The sequence below is a fragment of the Pogoniulus pusillus genome, chromosome 27, assembly GCF_015220805.1.
Source record: "Pogoniulus pusillus isolate bPogPus1 chromosome 27, bPogPus1.pri, whole genome shotgun sequence".
Lineage (NCBI taxonomy): Eukaryota > Metazoa > Chordata > Aves > Piciformes > Lybiidae > Pogoniulus > Pogoniulus pusillus.
Window position 1 is genome coordinate 7,152,225 of NC_087290.1, and position 21,466 is coordinate 7,173,690.

At 47.5% G+C, this 21,466-nt stretch overlaps 1 protein-coding gene across 11 annotated transcripts in view; it reads right to left on the bottom strand.

Annotated features, from left to right (window-relative positions):
* Positions 1 to 21,466, bottom strand: part of SPNS2 (SPNS lysolipid transporter 2, sphingosine-1-phosphate) — a 230,792-nt gene that overhangs the window by 97,850 nt on the left and 111,476 nt on the right. For all 11 annotated transcript variants that reach the window (XR_010307421.1, XM_064166682.1, XM_064166679.1 and 8 more), the window contains one exon: positions 3,292 to 3,428. Coding sequence is in view for 10 of the 11 variants with exons in the window: in XM_064166682.1 (XP_064022752.1) it covers positions 3,292 to 3,428 (137 nt within the window). In the remaining variant the exon portion in view is untranslated. The remainder of the gene's footprint in view (positions 1 to 3,291; positions 3,429 to 21,466) is intronic.

A 21,466-nucleotide genomic window follows, 5' to 3' on the forward strand; every position in this document is an offset into this window, starting at 1 on the left:
TAGGTGTCCAAATTTTACCCACATACACTGCCTAAAACCTTGACAAATCAAGTGCCTTCAGAGTCAAACAGCTCTGTTGCTGCTCTCTGCCTTTGTCAAGCTGTCTCCTTCCATTTACATTCCACATCTGAACTCTCTGGATGTGTACTCAGTTACACACTGATAGCATGCATGAGCCACTAGACACTGTCAAAATTCAGAGCAAGGCAACCCCTGAAGACACAGTTTGCTGGTTCTACTGAAAGCCTCTTGTTTCTTGCCTGCTTCAGTATTTTTGCTGTCACCACATATGGGAGATTCCTGCACAGAAGTTTTTCAGTGGGCTCAGCCTGTGCCAAATTGTTCTTTCCAGCCCTGTGTTTTCATGTTGACTTGGATGTGGCACTTATCTGCTTACAGCAGTATTACTGCTGCTTTTATTTGTACCAGCAAAGAGGTTTTCATATTTCAGCTCCTAGCCTTCCTCCCAGACAAACACACACACACACTGTCTTAGAAGAAAAGCAAAACAGAAGAGTCAGTGTTTTGCTCCTGAGAGGTATCCTAGAAGAGAAAGATCAGGAAGAATGCCCAGTTAGTCACTCCATAAAGAAAGAGAAGCTGCTTCAGCTCTTCTCTGACCCTTTTTTCCTGGTAGCCCTTCAGGAAATCACCTTCTTCAGTGTGGCATATCTTCCCAATTAGAGGCCAGGCCTCCAGAAAAGATACCAAAGAGGCAAGGATACCATATGACATTGGGATTATTCTTCTCCAGCTGCTGCACACCCCAGGTAAGGCATCCACACAGCAGCTGCAACATTTGCCACAGAATCACCAGTCAGGGTTGGAAGGGACCACAAGGATCATCCAGTTCCAACCCCCATGTCACACTAGATCAGGCTGTCCAGAGCCTCATCCAGCCTGGCCTAAACACCTCCAGGGATGAGGCTTCCACCACCTCCCTGGGCAATCCCTTTCAGGCTCTCACCACTCTCATGCTGAAGAACTTCTTTATAACATCCAGTCTGAACCTACCTATTTCTAGCTTTGTTCCATTCCCCCCAGTCCTACCACTCCCTCAGAGCCTAAGAAGTTCCTCCCCAGCTTTTTTGTAGGCCCCCTTCAGATACTGAAAGGCCACAATAAGGTCCCCTGGGAGCCTTCTCGTCTCCAGACTGAACAGCTCCAACTCCCTCAGTCTCTCCTCATAGCAGAGCAGCTCCAGCCCTCTGCTCATCCCTCTTGTATCAGGGGCTCCAGAACTGGATAAGTACTCCAGGTGGGGTCTCACCAGAGTAGAGGAGGAGGATCACTTCCTTTGCCCTGCTGCCCACATTTCTCTTGCTGCAGCCCAGGCTCTGGTTGGCTCCCTGGGCTGCAAGTGCACACTGACAGCTCATACTGAGACATCACCTCCTGAAGTGCCAAGGGTTGGCCATGAGACCTCTGGCTTAACAGATGTGTCTTCCACTAGAATCATAGAATCAACCAGGTTGGAAGAGACCTTCAAGATCATCCAGTCCAACCTAGCACCCAGCTGAGGATCACAGTAAATCCAGGACAGGGAACTTTGCTCAGTACTGGGTTGGGGGTTTGTTTGTCCAAGGTTGTAGATTGGGTCCACAGTACCAGTGCAAATCCAGGAGGAATTAACACAGGTCTGGCTACTTTGATCTTGTCTCTCTTGTGAATGCCAAAAGATTGGGGTTTGGATTCCAAACATATTCAGCTCTATCAACATTATTCTGCCTTCCCTTGGCTAACAATGCCACTTCCACTCTGAGCTCCTGTATATTGACAACCATATGTATCAAGCCCTGAACTAGTTCAGCTTAGAATGTCAAAGTCCTTAAACTGCTTATAAGCAGATAATTGGTCCCTTCATAAAGTGCTTCCCAGCTGCTTCTGTGGATTGTTATGAGAGAGATTTAAAAAGAAAACCCCCAAAGCCTCTTTGTTTTGGATGAGAGATGTTCTCTCTGGAAAAGAACCTTCCTGACTACTTATAAAGCAGAGCAATTCACCAAGTTAAAGGCTCCTGCATTTAGCCATATGCCTTTTTCTTTCAATATGCAGTGACAATCAATCCAGCAGGAAAGCCAGCCAGACATCTGACTGCCACTGCCCACTTTAGGTGGAAATTCTCTTTTATTAGAAACTGCAGAGCACGTGGGTGGGTAGGAGAGAGCAGGGTGGAGAGGTTTAGTCCCTGGTTGTCATTCTTTAGGTGTGACCACAGTGCTGCAATCTCTGGAACGCAGCTGAACAGAAAGGATGAGGAATGCCCCTGCCTCCCTTGGGGACATCAATCTGATGATGCCAGGAGCTGTGATTTGTTTCTCCAGGAATGTTGCCACCTGCAGCAATTAAACTTCCTCTCTAATATGATTTAAACAAGAGGATATTTTCCCCCAGAAACTGCCAGATCATTGTTTCCTCCAAGTGCCTCTGACAGGCAAGAAAATGAATGCAATAAGGAATCTCTCAAACGGGGTATGATGGTTGTCCTGAAAGCAGGTGAGGGATGCTGTGCATAGCTTGGCAAAATTAAGAAAGCCTGACAACTCCATCAACAGCTCCCCTGACACATCCATTAAAGGAGTTGAAGCTATGTCTAATCTCTGTGCTACCATTCACCTTCACTGTTTTGTTGGATAGGAAACAAATCACACACATAAACCCACTGCTGGATGCAGTGTGGTCATTCCCACACACCACCAGCTGACTTCCCAACCAACTCCAGTGGCCTCTGCTACAAGCCAGAAAACAAGAACACAGCACTGTATAGACAGGATGGTTTGGAGTTGTTGGCTTTTTTTCCCCCAAAGTCTTTTTTTAAAGCTTTCTAAAGTTTCTTTAGGATCTCTCTGGAAACAAAGCTTTTATGTCAGCAGCAACTCCTGCTGGGATACACTCGTGGCCAAAGAATAGCAGCTTTCAGAGTTAAGAAAACACAGTCACACAGATCACACTTCACCCACAAAAGGTCAGGCAATGCAGCATGCTGTGTGGAGGATGTGCTCACTACAGGCACATCATGCTGGGGAGTGAGGAGGGGTTTAGGAACAGCCTTACAGGACACCCTGCAAAATCCCTTTGGAAAAAGTTCTTCATGGAGAGAGTGTTCAGACACTGGAATGAGCTGCCCAGGCAGGTGGTGGAGTCACCCACCCTGGATGTGTTTAAGGGTGGTTTGGATGTGGTGCTTAGAGCTATGGTTTAAGGTGAATCTTGTAGAGTAGGGATCTAGGTTGGACTTGGTGAGGGGCTTTGCCAACCTGGATGTTTCTGTGATCCTGTGAAAGATCTTACCTGCTCAGTGATGAAGGAGCTGGAAAAAGTGACAGCTGACCAAAAGAAGATCCCACAGCTGAGAATGATCTTTCTGTTGAAACGGTCACCAAGGTAACCGAAGATAGGTGCTGCGACCATGAAGCTGCAGATGAAAACTGCAAAGGAGAGAAAAGGGAAAGAAACGTTTAATAAACATCAGGCCAACAACATGAAAACTAACTCTCTGCAAGCCAAATCCTCTCGAGAGCATTTCCATTTAATTAGACATTCTGCAGCCCTGCCTTGCAAAGTTGTGCAGTCTGATAGGCTTTCAGAAGTCAGTGCTTCCTTAATCAGACAGATTTTTCATCCCCAAAGAAACTTCAGATGAGCAAACTCCTATTATATTTGAAAGCATCAGTCCTTCACAGTCTGCTGTGAGATCAGAATCTGGGGATGGGCAAAACCAGGACAGAATAAATTAAGAGTTTCTGGCTAAAAGTCACCGAGAAAGTGAAGGAAAGGTTGGAAGGAATTTCAAGCAAATAGCAAGCAAGTTAGGAGATCCTTGTAGGGTCTATAGAATCAACCAGGTTGGAAGAGACTTTCAACATCATCCAGTCCAACCTAGCACCCAGACCTAGCCAATCAACCAGAGACCATAGCATTAAGTGTCCCAGCCAGGCTTTGCTTCAACACCTCCAGGGACACTGACTCCACCACCTCCCTGGGCAGCCCATTCCAGTGCCAATCACTCTCTGCCAACAACTTCCTCCTAACATCCAGCCTAGACCTGCCCTGACACAGCTTGAGACCCTGTCCCCTTGTTTTGCTGCTGCTTGCCTGGGAGAAGAGCCCAACCCCACCTGGCTACAGCCTCCCTTGTAGCCTATTTCTCTTTGGTCTCTGCTACAGAAACTGAAGTTCTTTCATCCTTTCTAGCAGTATTTTAAGGCAACCACGAAACAGTGAAGAACTCCAGGAACCACTGCATCACTACATCATCCTACTGGCACCAGCACTGTAGTTAGAGAACTTCAGTCTCCTCATTAGGTCCTTCTCACCAGCACTGAACTTGTAATTAAATCCACCAATGAGCAATGCACTGAACTTGGATTTAAATCCATCAATTAGCAATTTCACCAAAACAAAGAGTTTTAACCTACAAAGCCCTACCAGGCCAGCAACATCCTCATCTAAAATATTGCCAAAGTTCATCTTTTCCCTGTGCTTCCCCCTTAAAAAACCCCAAAGCATTCACCTCAGACCTTCTGTTATGTAGGAATGAGGCTCCTGATAGAATAACCTCTGCAAAATCCTCTCATCTGGAGATTTCACTCCTCCAGCCTAGCATGAAACAATCTGGCCAGTGACACCACTGAAAGCATCTGAAAGGAGGCACTCACCAGATTCATGATTAACTTGGAACTTGGCAGAAACTGTCAGGTTTTAAGCTGATTTGTACCTGGCTTTTGTCTGTCCACATTAGAGATTTGGATGAGAGCAACTACATGGATTTTACTGTCAGGTAATATAAACTTCTTTACTTTCACCAACTGTCTTGAGTTCAATAAAGCCAGAAGGATTTGGGTGGGATGCTGGAATACCTGAAAATCCCTCCTTAGGCACAGAGTTATGACTCTCATTAATTATTGGGTAGCTCTTGGAAGGCAGGATGGGCTTTTGGCACTGCCTAGCCCCAGCCACCTACTTTTAATTCATTAATTGCATAAAAGTGGGGGAACAGAACAGAAAAAGCCACGAGGAGAGGACACACACCCCTTGGGGTTGGGATGTGTGCACTGAATTAAAGTGGTTAAGACCCAAATGATGAATTTTTCATGGATGATGATATCTGATAGCTCAAAACCATGTGGAATGCTGAACTATGAAATTATCTGAATGTTTCCTATTTTTCAGTGTATTAAGATGTCAAAGCTGCTTTATAAATAATACATGTCCATTTGCATCTACCTTTTGTGAGCCACATGGCTGGGTGTGTATGGGTTTTGCAGGGTGATATTTGACTGCAATTAGAGACTTACTCTTTTTACATTTAGAGTAGAAGAAATGGAGATGACAGAGAAAGGTTAAGGCAGGAAAAGAAGCACATGCACCATCCTATCATGGCAATGCTGCAAGTGATGCTGCTGTCAAGCTAGCACATAAACTCCACTGATAGACAGAACACTCAGCCCCTGCATCCATCCTTGTGCCAAACAAAACCTGTTGAATACAACTATGAGCACTTAGGCAGCGTTTCCACCTCTTTTGCCTTGCAGAGAAACTGCACAGCCAGTCCGAATCGTGGCTTAGCACTGTATCCCCAGGAACCTGCCCTACATGACTCTGTGTGGCTGATACCTTTCAGGAAAACCAGGCTGAGACCTTCCAGGAAGCAGCACATCCCTGAAACCATTTCTCTGCAGTGAGCTGAGCTCTAGTAGATCACCAGTGGCTTACATATCTCTACTCTGCAAGAGTACATCTGCACTGGCCCCAGTCCAGCAAGGCACTTAAGTATGTGCTTATATTAAGCACTTCAGAGTAATCAATTCCACGATTAAATGCTTTCCTAAATTAACACCAAAGCTCAGCACCTTGCAAAGCTTCTGCAGCAACCTGGGCATGGAGGGTGTAGGAATGAGAAGCAGAAAACAACTCTGACTCGTCCAGAGCAGTGTGCCCATTGCAATTTGACTTTACCCTTGGAAGGACACTGAAATTCATTCATCTCAGAATCAGATATTCTGCTATTTTTTGCAACGTAAAAAGGCATGAAGCTAAAAGAGCTTCTAAGGGGGGAAAAAAACCCATCAGGAACATCAAGTCAGCATCTCACCATTTCAAATGCCAAATAACCTGATTAATTCAGCTTTGAGACACAGAGGGTGTGATCCAACTTTCACATCAATCGGTGGGGCTATTAGCTTCCATGACCTCTGGATCATAAAGGCAAAGTCAGAAATGCAATAGAAATGCAAAAGGAATTTGGGGAAAACCAGAGGAAAAGCACAAACCTCCTCTTTCCAATAAAACAAGCTAAAAAAAGATTGCCCAGTGCCTTTCCAACAACATACAACCTGCTGTTACTCAAATCCCTTTGGAGGATTTATTTTTGGAAGGTTCTGAACTGAGCTGTGAGCTTTGTCACCGGTAAGCAGCTGACTTGACAGCTCCACAAGGTGTAAAGTGAAAGGACAATGGAATCTAATAAATAAAAGGCAATGGAACACAGCTGTCATAATAATAAATGCAATTTATATCAGAGTATTTATGACCCAAATATGCATCAGAGCATTGATTGACTCAAACAAATGCAGACTGTGATGGCTGTGTGGTCTGTCCAAAGGATCTCATCCATGAATCAATTTTTGCAATTACTCTTGCAAATGACAGATGAGACTCCTGAACAACAGGCTGGGCTGGCAGGATGGAGGTGAATGAAGCCAGGGCATGCTAGCAGGTGGAATGGAAACCTGAGCTACCCTAGACCAGAAGCTGAGGTTCTGCAACAACTAAATGCCACAAAGGAGAGACCTTGCACAGTAGATAGAAAACTGCCAGCACCTTTAGTTAGAGAGAAAGGCAACAGAAACAGGATGAACTTGCAGAGAGAGATGGCTGCAGCATAAGGCAGAGGGACATGCTCCAGTAAAGGAGTCTTGCCCTTGCACTGGCCTCTTCCTATCTGTCTTCCCTCCTCTCTCCCACAGCTTTTTCTGCTCCTTACACTCACCCATTCCCCAACAAATATCCAAGTGACACCACAAGAAGCTTCAGTTTTGGCTCAACCCACTGCCACAAATCTTTTATATTGGGAGAGTGCTGTGACAGAGGCTGGCATTCCAGTTGCCCCTTGCTAATCATCTTCTCCTCTTCCCATCTGCACTCAAAGCCACTTCAGTATCCCCAACTCCTGAAGAGCCATATAGAAAAACCAGAGCAGAGTTGGCCACAACAACCCCATGCAGAGATACAGGCTGGGGTCAGAGTGGCTGAGAGCAGCCAGACAGAGAGGGATCTGGGGGTGCTGATTGATACCCGCCTGAACATGAGCCAGCAGTGTGCCCAGGTGGCCAAGAGAGCCAGTGGCATCCTGGCCTGCATCAGGAATGGTGTGGTCAGCAGGAGCAGGGAGGTCATTCTGCCCCTGTACTCTGCACTGGTTAGACCTCACCTTGAGTCCTGTGTTCAGTTCTGGGCCCCCCAGTTTAGGAGGGACATTGAGATGCTTGAGTGTGTCCAGAGAAGGGCGACGAGGCTGGGGAGAGGCCTTGATCACAGCCCTACGAGGAGAGGCTGAGGGAGCTGGGATTGGTTAGCCTGGAGAAGAGGAGGCTCAGGGGTGACCTTATTGCTGTCTACAACTACCTGAGGGGTGGTTGTGGCCAGGGGGAGGTTGCTCTCTTCTCTCAGGTGGCCAGCACCAGAACGAGAGGACACAGTCTCAAGCTATGCCAGGGGAAATTTAGGCTGGAGGTGAGGAGAAAGTTCTTCACTGAGAGAGTCATTGGACACTGGAATGGGCTGCCCGGGGAGGTGGTGGAGTCGCCGTCCCTGGAGCTGTTCAAGGCAGGACTGGACGTGGCACTTGGTGCCATGGTCTAGCCTTGAGCTCTGTGGTAAAGGGTTGGACTTGATGATCTGTGAGGTCTCTTCCAACCCTGATGATACTGTGATACTGTGAAGTCAGCTGGGGCTCGTGCTGAGCTGCTGGGAAGGCAGGGATGTGGCCTGGAGCAGCCGGGGGCAGGTATCACTGTGTCACTCACCATTACGCATAAGCTGTACAGCTCATTTCTCTGGGCAAATGACCTCCAGCAGCGGCTGAGTCCCAGCACTGGGTGGAGCTGAGACAGGTTTACTGCAGGAGCAAATTATCGTGGGAGCAGGGGATGAACAAACAGACATCTAACGAATGCCACCCTAGGAGGGAGGCTCTTTTAAGCCCAGGTATTTCCAACAGGAGATCCCATTTGTCACTGAAGCTCCCTTTGCGGCTTGGCTGCCGGAACGCCGGCTGCGGCGAGAAGGCAGGAAGAGGCTAATTGCCCAAACAGGATGGCTGGGTGTCTATTTCTGCTCTGAGTGCCTGTCCCACCCTGCACAGGTGCAGCCAGCCCTGCACAGCTTTTCCTGGGCCTGCTGGAATTACAAAAATGTGCAGTGCTCAAAAAGAGAGAAGTTTCTCAAGATCTCACACTCGCCTCCCTCTCCTCTCCTCTGCCCAAACACAGAGCAGGCAGCCAAAGCAGCTTCTCCTCCCCAGGCTCTGGAGCCTACTCTTTCAGGGATTATGGACAGGGAGCTGCCCTTCAGCCCACACTTTTGCCTCTCAAGAGCTGTCTGTAGGACCCATGGGCAAAGTAAACTCCTAGACAGTGGAAGCAAAGGAGAGGAGGGGAGAGGGAGAAGCTTGTGCTAGTTTGAAGCTAGCTAGAATGTTTTGGTGAGAAGAACCAGATGACAGGCTGTGAAGGGGAAACAAGGGTGATGTCTACTTCACTCATAGGCTTGCTGAGAGGTATAAGAACAAGAATCCAAACATTGATAAGGCACTTCTTCTGCTTGGGAGCTCAGAGCTGCATTTTTCTCCCTCTAGCCTCTCTGCCATGTCTCTGATTAATCCACTTTGCTTCCTAACCTCCTGTCTGAACCTCCATTCTTCCTTGGGACTGGGGTAAGGTTGAGAGGGGTGGGAGAAGGTGGAAGGGCGTTTGGGAGCTCCTCCTGGGGACTCAGGTTTCTGGAGGGCTGTTGTGTTTCTGTATTACCTTTTACCTTGTCTATAACTGTATATACTGTAGATTTCTGCTTGTACATTGAGCTAAGCTGTAAATATAAGCTTCATTCAAATTTCCAGAGCTGCTGAGTCTAGTCTGGGGGATTTCTAAAGTGTGGGGGGGTCGGGTAACACCCAAACCATCACAAAGCTGCAGACTTTAACAGTCACAAAAAGCCCCTGCCTATTGTAACCAAGCTTCATTGCTTTTATCTTTCTCTTCTACTGTTTTTTCACTGCGAGGGTGATAGAACACTGGAACAGGCTGCCCAGGGAAGTTGTGGAGTCTTTCTCTCTGGAGACACTCAGGAACAGTCTGGAGGCATTCCAGTGTGATCTGATCTAGGTGATGCTGCTCTGGCAGGGGGGCTGGACCAGATGATCTTCAGAGGTCCCTTCCAGCCCCTGATTTGACAGCTTGACTCTGCAACTGTTCCCTGAAGCAGCTCTGATCCCTTGATTCCAAAGACACTGTTGCCTCTGTCTCACTCATCATTTCTCATGGGGACTGATGACCCTTTGTATCTCAGAGAGGAACTTCTCCTGCCAGCATAGCCAAGAAGGGGGAGAGGCATTGACAAAGCCACAGGCAGAGGTTGCGTTCCCTCAGTCACCGGGAGGCTGAGAGGATCACAGCACCTCCAAGCAAAGCTCCCTTCTTTCAGTTTTCACTTCAAGCACACTGGGTTTATTTTTTTTCCCCCTCACAGGAATAATGCTGGAAAGGCTCAGGTAAAAATAGCTTGCTCCCTCTGTGCAGGGATGCTCCAGAGGAGAAAAAAAAACCCCACCACCAACCAGAGACTACCTTTGAGCTCTGAGTCAGCATGAAACCGTATATACAGGTCTAATTGAGTGCTGACAATGTGTTTGGCTCTGTAGAAGGCAAACTCAGACAGCCTCTGCCTCAAGGGACTGGCAATCCACTTAGGCACAGCAAAGAAGTATGTGCTGGGAGGTTGTGCATATTTTCCCAACAACAAATTTCCAAACAGTGAGAACACCTAAGCACACAGCTCGCCCTGGATGGGATCATTTATGGGTGTGTACAAGCACAGTCCTGCTCTTTCTGCATGAGGCACTGCCTTGCTGAGCCTCTTCTGCTCCAGAGACTACTTTAGAATGAGAGGAAATGGTCTTGAGTTGCACCAGAGAAGGTTTAGGTTGGATATTAGGATAAAAAAATCTTTAGTGAAAGAGTGGTCAGGTATTGGAACGGGGAGGTGATGGAGTAACCAACCCTGGAGGTGCTCAAAAAGACATCTGTGCTAGTTTGAGCCTAGCTCAGATATTTTGGTGAGGATTAGATGATAGGCTGGGAAACAATGGTGATGTCTACTTCACTCATAGGCTTGCTGAGATGTACAAGAACATAAACATAAATAACAGAGTCTCTCTCTGTCTCTGGTGCTGCATGACCTTCTCTCTAACCTGCCATCTGTGTGACTAATCCTTTTGCTTCCTAACCCCCCTGGCTGACCCTCCAAACTCACCTTGAACGTAAGGCAAAGTCTGGGGTAAAGTAGAGGGGTGGGGAGAAGGTGGAAGGGTGGTTGGGAGCCCCTCCTGGGGACTCTGGTTTCTGGGAGGGCTGTTGTGTTTCTGGATTACCTTTTACCTTCTCTATTGCTGTCTACAGCTGCACAGATTGTAAATACCTGCTTGTATATTGTGCTCAGCTGTAAGCATAAAGCTTCATTCACTTTCCAGACTGACTGAATCTAGTCTGGGTGATTTTCACAAGAGTAGGGGGGGGCAGGTAACACCCAAACCATCACACCATCCAGATGTGGCATTTTCTCACCAGAGAAGGGTGACGAAGATGGTGAGGGGCCTGGAGCACAGCCCTGTGAGGAGAGGCTGAGGGAGCTGGGGGTGTGCAGCCTGCAGAAGAGGAGGCTCAGGGCAGACCTCATTGCTGTCTACAACTACCTGAAGGGAGGCTGTAGCCAGGTGGGGTTGAGCTTGGGCTCTTCTGCCAGGCACCCAGCAACAGAAGAAGGGGACACAGTCTCAAGTTGTGCCAGGGCAGGTCTAGGCTGGATGTTAGGAGGAAGTTCTTCACAGAGTGATTGGCATTGGAATGGGCTGCCCAGGGAGGTGGTGGAGTCGCCATCCTTGGAGGTGTTCAAGCAAAGCCTGGCTGAGGCACTTAGTGCCATGGTCTGGTTGATTGGCTGGGGCTGGGTGCTAGGTTGGACTGGATGATGTTGGAGGTCTCTTCCAACCTGGTTGATTCTATGACCCTTCTGTGCCATAGACTGCAGGAAGTGAAAAGGAGATTTCATAAATGCTTCACTCTTGTGTGCCTGTGTCCTCAGCAAATGAATGAGGAGAGCAGCAGTGCTTTAAAAAGTGTGGACCTAATTCCTCATGCTGGCTGCATTCATAGAACTAGAGAGTCATAGAATGTCAGGGGCTGGAAGGGACCTCAATAGGTCACCCGATCCAGCTCCCCTGCCAGAGCAGGATCACCTCAAGCAGAACACACTGGATTGCATCCAGATGGTTTGTGAATATCTCCAGAGAGGGAGACTCCACAACCTCCCTGGACAGCTGGTTCCAGTGCTCTGTTACCCTCATAGGGAAAAAAATTCCTCCCCATGTTCACATGGAACCTCCTATGCCTCAATTTCCACCCACTGCCCCTTGTCTTGTCACTGGGCATCACCCAGCACAGTCTGGCTGCATCCTCCTGGCACTCACCCCTTACATATTTATAAACATGAATGAGGTCACCCCTTAGTCTCCTCCTCCTCTCCAGGTTAAAAAGCCACAGCTCGCTCACTCTCTCCTCATAAGGAAGATGTTCAACTTCTTTAACCATTGTTGTGTTCCTTAATCATCCTCTAGTATCTCTCTGTCTGGCAGGATGGTCTAGGTTGTGTTTCTCATCAGTATTCAAGCTCCAATCTTGTCTTCTCCATAAGGGAGCATGTTGCACCATCAGGTGCCAGTTTTCTCCTCAGAGCAAACTGATAGAAAACATAAGCAGCATGTTTAGGGTGGGTATACACAGAGCCAGCATTGAGAAGGCTGCTGCACCATACCACTCAATTCCATTTGCTGTGACAGGGTCAGAACCTGGTTACCAAAACACCCTTCTGAAGACAGACAGGGCCTGAAAGCAGCTTTCCTGGCAAAGTCATGACTGACACAACAATACACAAGATGCAGCCCTGGGAAGAATTCAGTACTGATAATTCCACCTCTTTTCCTCACCACAGAAAATAGATTCTCCCAAGATTTAGCCCTTACATTCCCAGCAAAGGATATCCTGAAGCCTTGCTTTGTTCACCTTAGCCAACAAGAAGAATACTTTCAGTGGGAATTGCTGACAAATCCACTCCTTGGAAACAGAAGATCAGATAAGAACAGCCAGAAAACCAGTTCAGTAACACACTAATGCCACCTGAGCTTTGAGAGGAACTGTGCTGGGCAAAGAACCACCATTGTGGTCAAACATAAGTAATTGCTGTCCAAGAAAGTTATCCATCTTCCTTCCTTCCTTCCTTCCTTCCTTCCTTCCTTCCTTCCTTCCTTCCTTCCTTCCTTCCTTCCTTCCTTCCTTCCTTCCTTCCTTCCTTCCTTCCTTCCTTCCTTCCTCCCTTCCTCCCTTCCTCCCTTCTTACCTACCTAACTACCTACCTACCTACCTTCCTTTCTATCTTCTTTCCTACCTACCTTCCTTCCATTCCTAAGTACATCACTGATCCATACAGTGGTGTTAAAGATGTCAGAGACATTTCACTCCATGCATTGCTTCACAGGGATGGAGAAATACTCCTTTTCAGCCCCAAGTCCCAGGAGAACAGCTACCAGAAACAACTCTAACAAAAGTGGAGGGTAAAAAGGGAAACAACCCTTACACATGAGTCCTGTTGCCCATAGACTAGAGTCCAAAGGCCATGTCAGCTCCTTGCATGAGCAGGCTTACAGACAAAATCATTTGACTGCAGATTAAACCATGAAACACTCAACAAATCCATCAGCAAGTACTGCTGCCAGCAGTGGAAGCAGAAGCATGGCTGTAAGACTTGAGCTACTGTCATTTTGGTCTTTGAAAGAGCCCATTTTAAGGGCTGTTTCGAGGACATAGTGTAGTTTGATCACCACCAGTGAGAGGTGCCTACAACCAGTGAGCTGTTAACTCCTGACTCCGGCACTTCTACTGCCTGCAGCCAGCAACAGTAGTGCTCGTACCTAGAAGGCAGAGAGAGACTCTGAAGCAATGAAGCAAAATGTACTGCACACAAACCCTGCCACAACACACACTGCTCCCACATAAACTTACAGGAAAAACAGTGTCTCCAGCCTCCTTTCCATGCACCTCATCAGAACATCTGTAGATCCTCACTCCTATGATCCACAGCACACCAGCAACCCTTAAAGAGTGTCAACAATGCTCTTCTCAGACCTCACAAATACCACTACAACACCTCAAAGCTTGAAATCAGTTTTGATGTCCTGATTCAAGCAATCAGCAAGGGAAAGGCAAGGAAAACATAGTTCTGAATTCAGGAATCAGACTTGTCACTTAAAAAAATCACTTTCCAGTGTTGACAGGATCACAGGATGTTAGGGGGTTGGAAGAGACCCAAGAAGATCGAGTCCAACCCCCCTGCAGAGCAGGACAACACTATCTAACAGATCACAGAGGAACACATCCAGACAGGCATTGAAAGGCTCCAGAGAAGGAGACTCCACAACCTCTCTGGGGAGCCTGTGCCAGTGCTCTGGGACCCTTACAGTAAAGAATTTCTCCCTTGCGTTGAGGTGGAACCTCCTGTGCTGCAACTTACACACATTGCTGCTTGCCCTATCACAGGGAGCACTGAGCAGAGCCTGTCCCCCCCACTCCTGGCCAGCCCTCAGATACTTATAAACATTTATCAAATCCCCTCTCAGCCTTCTCTTCTCCAGACTAGAAAGTCCCAAGTCTCTCAGCCTCTCCTCACAAACCATGCCCTCCAACCACTTAATCATCCTCGTAGCCCTCCGCTGGACCCTCTCCAGCAGATCCCTGTCCCTCTTCAACTGAGGAGCCCAAAACTGAACACAGTCTGTTGTGCCAACTGAAGCTGCACTGAAAGCTTCACTGAGAGCTATCTTGCTTATGACTAAAGCAATTAAGTAGGTGGTTAGTTACTATTGCACAACCATTTATCACATCTGCTGGGGTTCAATTCTATCATGCTGTATTTCAATTGGCTTTCCCCTCTCAGTGTAGAGTGGAAAAGCTTGCATTTTACTGTGCTCTTCAGCCCAGCAAATTGACTTGGAGCAGGAGCTGACTTGCTACCAGATTGAATTTTCAACAGCTGTACACAGACAACACGATTTAAAAAGAAAAGAGGCAAAACCTAAACCCACCTTCTGCTTTCCACTTTGGGAATTACAGAGATCACATTACCGTTGTTTTAAAGGGATTTGGGCAGCCTGAACATCAATTAAACCAGTTACTGTGTTCTTATAGAGATGTGCTGCAGGCAGCAATCCAAAGGAGCAGTTTCAGCATACAGCTTACAGTCCACTGATTCGCTTGTGTCTAAAGTGGGGCTTGCCTCATCCTGCAGGGAGCTGATTCTGGGAGGCCAGCAGATAGCCAGCCCTGAGGAGGATCTTTTACAATGAAATAAATAGTGTACCTGCCAGCAGAATGCCTTCTGTGGGTTTGCTTGGGGATGAAAGTTTACACAGGGGCACATTACACAGGGGTGAGAGGCCTTGAGAACAGCCCTACAGGGAGAGGCTGAGGGAGCTGGGATTGCTTAGCCTGGAGAAGAGGAGGCTCAGGGGTGACCTTATTGCTGTCTACAACTACCTGAGGGGTGGTTGTGGCCAGGGGGAGGTTGCTCTCTTCTCTCAGGTGGCCAGCACCAGAACAAGAGGACACAGCCTCAGGCTGTGCCAGGGGAAATTTAGGCTGGAGGTGAGGAGAAAGTTCTTCACTGAGAGAGTCATTGGACACTGGAATGGGCTGCCCGGGGAGGTGGTGGAGTCGCCATCCCTGGGGCTGTTCAAGGCAGGATTGGACGTGGCACTTGGTGCCATGGTCTGGCCTTGAGCTCGGTGGTAAAGGGTTGGACTTGATGATCTGTGAGGTCTCTTCCAACCTTGGTGATACTGTGATTTGAGGAGGAGCAGACACCACTTCTCCCCATCCATTAAAACTCCCTATCTTCACATCGAGGGCAGATCCACCATCTGGTTCTTTATGTGGTGGCCACAAAGAAAGGGCAGGAATAGGAGGCTGTGGCAGAGTCAGCTTTCCATGGCAGTGCCATACAAAAAGCATGCAAATTGTTGCCAAAGATGGTGTCACATCACTGACACTCAGCAGCAGAACCCAGAAAATGTGCTTGTCTGTCAGGGCTTAAACTTGGCTTTTGCATTCCCTGCAGTTGGGAAGTGAATGATTAAATAAGTCAAGGCAACTTATAGAATCATAGAATCAACCAGGTTGGAAGAGACCTCCAAGATCAGCCAGTCCAACCTAGCACCCAGCCCCAACCAACCAACCAGACCATGGCACTAACTGCCTCAGCCAGGCTTTGCTTGAACACCTCCAGGGATGGTGCCTCCACCACCTCCCTGGGCAGCCCATTCCAATGCCAATCACTCTCTCTGCCAGCAACTTCCTCCTAACATCCAGACTAGACCTCCCCTGGCACAACTTGAGACTCTGTCCCCTTGTTCTGTTGCTGGTTGCCTGGCAGAAGAGGCCAACTCCACCTAGCTACAGCCTCCCTTCAGGTAGTTGTAGACAGCAATGAGGTCACCCCTGAGCCTCCTCTTCTGCAGGCTGCACACCCCCAGCTCCCTCAGCCTGTCCTCACAGGGCTGTGCTCCAGGCCCCTCACCATCTTCGTCACCCTTCTCTGGACACCTTCCAGCACCTCAACATCTCTCTTGAATTGAGGGGCCCAGAACTGGACACAGTACTCAAGGTGTGGCCTGATCAGTGCTGAGTCCAGGGGAAGAATAACCTCCCTTGTCCTACTGGCCACACTCTTCCTGATGCAGGCCAGGATGCCATTGGCTCTCTTGGCCACCTGGGCACACTGCTGCCTCATCTTCAGCCTACTATTTATCAGTACCCTCAGTCCCTTTCCTCCTGGCTGCTTTCCAGCCACTCTGTCCCCAGTCTGTAGTGCTGCTTGGGGCTTTTGTGGCCAAAGTGCAGAACTTTTTGCTTTATAGCCACTGCCACTCCGAGCTCCTTTTCTGCAAAGTGCTTTTAGTGTGCTTTTTAGACTCCTGACCAAAGCTGATGGAAGGAACCCCACTTGATTCAGTGGGCATTAAAGCTGAGTTTTCTGTTTAAGCAGAACTGCTTAAAAATCCCCAGTGGTAGCAGAGATGAGAACCTCTTTACTAGCAAGCATGTTGTAGTGCTTGTAAGTTTACTGCATCCCTGTAATATAAAAGGTTATTAGTGAAAAAAAAAAGTACACAGAGCATCAAAAAGAACTGTCAGAAGGACAGAACAGGTCCTTTTACAGTAAAACATTAAACATACAGGAAAAGGAACAACTGAAATGGGATGCAGAAGACACCTAGCACCACGAGTAGCAGGGGAAAGGGGAAAACTGAATCGCATCCTCTGGTACAAGTCCATCCAGCTGGCATCAAATGCAACTGGCAGCTGCAAAACTCAGATCAAAGCAGATACTTCATGCACAAAACTTTACTAAACATTGGGACTTTGTCAGAGGATGCTATGGGAGCTGTGTTTAGGATATTTCAAAACAGGATTGGACAAAGTCCTGCAAGAACACTAAACTAAGGACTGTTAAAAAGACACCTCCTCCTGTTCAGAAAGTCCTTGGCTATCATTGATATAGCAGGGAACTATCACCATAATCTTGTCCTGTCCTTTAGCGTTTTTTTCCTGTGTGCCATTAATCATAACCAAAGACTAAAAAGACCTCTGGGTCTGGCCTGGTACAGCTACTCCCATGTAACTATGAAAGAAACAGAAAATGAGGAGGACAAAACTGCATCTGCATCATTTCCACCAGCTTGATTGGGTAATGTCTTACTAACATGTTATTGAGTGGGACCTAAAATGACTTCTAAAAGCTGCAACAGGGCTCAGAGTTTCATTTCTAAAACCAAAAGCAGCTCTGCCCCTGCACATGCACTCAAGGGTAAAATAATGAAGCACTCAGTCAGTGAACAGAAGATCTGTCCCCTTGCAATTTCTTCTGCTTTTGATGTCACCAGCTCTGTCTGTTGGGAGAACTCTGCTGGTTAGCACAGTGGAGCGAAAGAGGACATCACCCCTGCCTGGGTGCAGCCTCAGTGCACCCACAGTTCATGACATGGCTCGGTTTGCTGCTGCCCAATCAGCTGCAGGGAAACCTCATTAACTTTGCTAGCCAATTAAGATGGATTTGTATCCATTCTGGTCGATCCTGAACTAGACATGAGATCTCCAAGGTACAGAGACTGCTCAATAGCTCTGCAGTGCTGCAGCTCTGTGGGTGACGCTGCTATGGGACTGGGCTTTGCCTGGCCAGGACTGAAGAACACCAAACCCAATCCTAGCTGCCAGAACAGGAGCAGCCAGCCAGCACTTCTGGCACTCAGCAAAGGCTGCATCTGAACAAACACTTCTGCTTTTCCCTTCCTGAGCAATTCTCCAGGGCGTTCTGCATGTGCCATCCATCTGAGACCTTCAACCACAAATAAACCCCCAGCAGAGAGGAAAGCTGCTCCCACATCCCAGAAGGATGAAGCACCTATCCCCAGGGCTTAGGGTTAGAGAAAGGTGTCTTGAGACAATCATTTAAATAACCACAGAGCCAAAGAAATTCTATTCTATCCTATCCTCTCCTCTCCTTTATTCCCCCTCCCCCCATCTCCTCTCCTATTCTATTCTATCCTATTCCATTCCACAAGATCTTTCTTTTCCCACTGCAGTTACAACACCAGACACACACCACACCTGTATTCACAGAAGCCTTTGGAAAGAAAGGTGAAATCTTCTGACAGAACTGTTCAGACTTATTGTAGTCAGTATTGGAGCTTGTGTGGCCATCAGGAGAGGAAAACCAGGGAACTGTTGAGGACTGCAATCCTGTCTGGCAAGCTCCCTGCTCCATAGCAAAGCAGTATAAAGGAGTGGCCAGACACAGGGCAGTTTCCTTAGGGCAGGAATGTTTTGGTGCACTTTTGCCCCAAAATCCTTTTCAACCATAGTGTGTACTTGAACGAGCCAAGAAATGACAGCCTGAAGCTGATAATGCAGAGTAATCCAAATCCCTTGATCCTTGAAATCTGCCTTGAGTACCATGAATTAGATTTAACTAGCTATAAAATAGGTTCAATCTGGTTTTCTCTTAGCAGAATGGTGCAGCACTTTTATCTGGTCTAAGGAGAAATGATGTTCTTTGTTTCCAACCTCAAATAGAACAGGAAGGCTCTTTCCATCCTAAAATCAGGTTTATCATCCTTCTTTACAACCTCACCACTAATCCTACATCCTAACTCAGCTAACTTTTTCATTTCAAACAACCATCTCAAAGAGAAATCAATCTCAAACTCCACTTCCTACAGCAATAGGGAACAGGAGAGAGAACTCTGACAGGACAGGGTATTGCTAATAAATTCTTTGCTACAAGGAACTTACCAATGGCAGCAGCTTCTTAAGTAAAACACTACAACAGGGAGTGCTTCCCTTTCTCTTTAGAGTGGAATCAAGAGCTTCTCATGGCACTGTACACACAGAAACCTGCTAAAAGAAATGTTCACCTGACATATTCTTATCCCAGAGCTTTTGTCAGGCTTGAGGTTGGCTTGGGTTTGGTTTTAAGGAAAGAGTAGATGTGGCACTTGGTGACACAGTCTAATCGATGTGGTGATGTTAGGTCATAGGCTGGACTTGATGACCTCAGTGGTCTATTCCTGCCTCAATAATTCTGTGTGGTTTTAAAGGAAGCTCACACACAAATGAGTATTCTGCAGCAGAAATGCCTTGCTAAGCCCTGCACAGGAGCTCCCAGTAGCTGCTGGTTGCATTTACAAAGCAAGAGAAACCCTGCAGTGACCAAACATGCAGATAATCTTCTTGCAGACTGCTAGGACAGCTCGCTTGGTTGCAGTTCCATTCCAGGGTAAGGGATCAAGGGAAGGCTGTGGCACAGGTGATGGTTTTGTTGGTAGCCTCAGACAGAAAGAGTCCCTCAGGCACTGCCTTCCACGAGGGCTGCAAGCTCAGGGTGATTTCACAGCTCTGAGTCCTAAGGGCTGTGCTGGTGAGAACTGAGGTGATGCTGTGAGCAGCAGCAAGATCAAAGCCTTGCAAACTCACACAGCTCTGCTTTGGGAATTGGGGGGGGGGGGCACAGTTCTTTGCTAGCATTCCCCCCAGGCAGCCAGTGGGACTGATTGATTCATTTTTAATTATTACTAGAGCTCTTTAGGGGCTGTTGTACAGCAGGCTTGGCACTAAGCTCCCTCTTTTGAAGGGAAAATGGTCATACCCTCACTTCAGTTCTGCATCTGCCTATCGACAGAGACAGCACTGCCAGCCTCAGTACCAACACTTTCTACTCTGGCCACAAGTATGAGACTTTGCTCTCAAGCTCTTGGTGGCTATCACTGACATCCACCAACCATCCCAGTAGTTGTTCTACTGGGAGTGAAAACTGAAGACCTATCTGCAGATGACATGGTCCAGGAATCGCTGGGGCAAGCATGTGAACACTGGGCAAATGGGCAGGTGTGCTAGCTTGAGCCTAGCTGGGATAATTTGGTGAGAAGAATTATACTACAGGCTGTGAAAAGGAAGAAATGGTGATGTCTACTGCACTCATAGGCTTGCTGAGATGTACAAGAACACAAACATAGCTAACAGAGTCTCTCTCTCGGGCTCTGGGGCTGCATGAACTTCTCTCTCCAACCATCTGTGTGACTAATCCTTCTGCTTCCTAACCCTCCTGGCTGACCCTCCAAACTCACCTTGAATGCAAGGCAAAGTCTGGGGTAAGTAGAGGAGTGGGGAGGAGGTGGCAGGGTGGTTGAGAGCACCACCTGGGGACTCTGGTTTCTGGGAGGGCTGTTGTGTTTCTGCATTACTTTTTAACTTGTATATTCCTGTCTATAGCTGTACAGGTTGTAAATATCTGCTTGTATCTTGTGCTCAGCTGTAAGTATAAAGCTTCATTCAATTCCCAGATCAGCTGAGTCTGGTCTGGGTGATTTTCTTAAGGGGGAGGGGTGGGGGGGAGGGACAGGTAACACCCAAACCATCACAGCAGGACACACTCCAGGGTTAACCAGAAGCCTTCAGAGCACTCAAGATCTTGCTTCAGTGTTATCAGCAAAGTGCAGGAGCAGAGACTGCACCAGCGACTGCATAAGGAAGGACAAGGAATCATACTCCCAACGTGTGTAAACCAAACTGGGTCAAGGTTTGGGGAGCAAACTCCTTGCACACTGTGATAGTTTGGGTGTTCCCTGCCCCCCCTACACTTTGGAAAAAATCACCCAGAGTAGACTCAGCAGCTCTGGAAAGTGAATGAAGCTTATATTTACAGCTGAGCACAATACACAAGCAGGTATTTACAATCTATACAGCTATCGACAGAAATAGACAAGGCAAAAGGTAATCCAGAAATACAACAGCCCTCCCAGAAACCAGAGTCCCCAGGAGGGGCTCTCAACCACCCTTCCACCTTCTCCCACCCCTCTACCTTACCCAAGACTTTGCCTTATGCTCAAGGTAGCTTGGAGGGTTGGCCAGGGGGGTTAGGAAGCAGATGGATTAGTCCTACAGACAGCAGGTTAGGTTAGACAGGCTGAGCCCTAGAGAGACAGAGAGAACCTCTGTCATCTATATTTATGTCCTTGTACATCTCAGCACTCTGAGTGAAGCAAACCTCACCACTGTTTCCCTTTCACAGCCTGTAATCTAATTCTAGACGTTCTAGCTAGCTTCAACCTAACACACACACCAGAATTGTTACCTTGCCAGTTCAAGCCACCCTTCTTTAGGATTGCTTTGAGCAGACCAGGAAAAGGGCATCTTTTAAAATCAATAAAAGCTCAGTAACTAAGAAAATTATCAATCTAAAAGGGAAAAAAATATAATGCTGATTCATCTCTGTGTACTGTAGCTAACTTCCTTCAGAGAGGTCAGTTTGGATCTTCCTAAATCCCTAAAGAATTTCTTAGATTGGAAAAGACCTCCAAGCTCCTCCAGTCCAATCCTTAGTTTCACACTGACAAGTTCTTGACTAAACCAAAGCCCTCAGCACAACATCTAATCACTGTGAATCACTGTGCTTGGAAAGGACCACCAGCATCATCCAGTCCAACCTTTATCCCAGCATCCTTCATCACTAGCCCATTGCCTCAAGCACCACATCACTCTCCTTTTAAACACCTCCAGGGACGGGACATGAGAGATGAACTTCACCC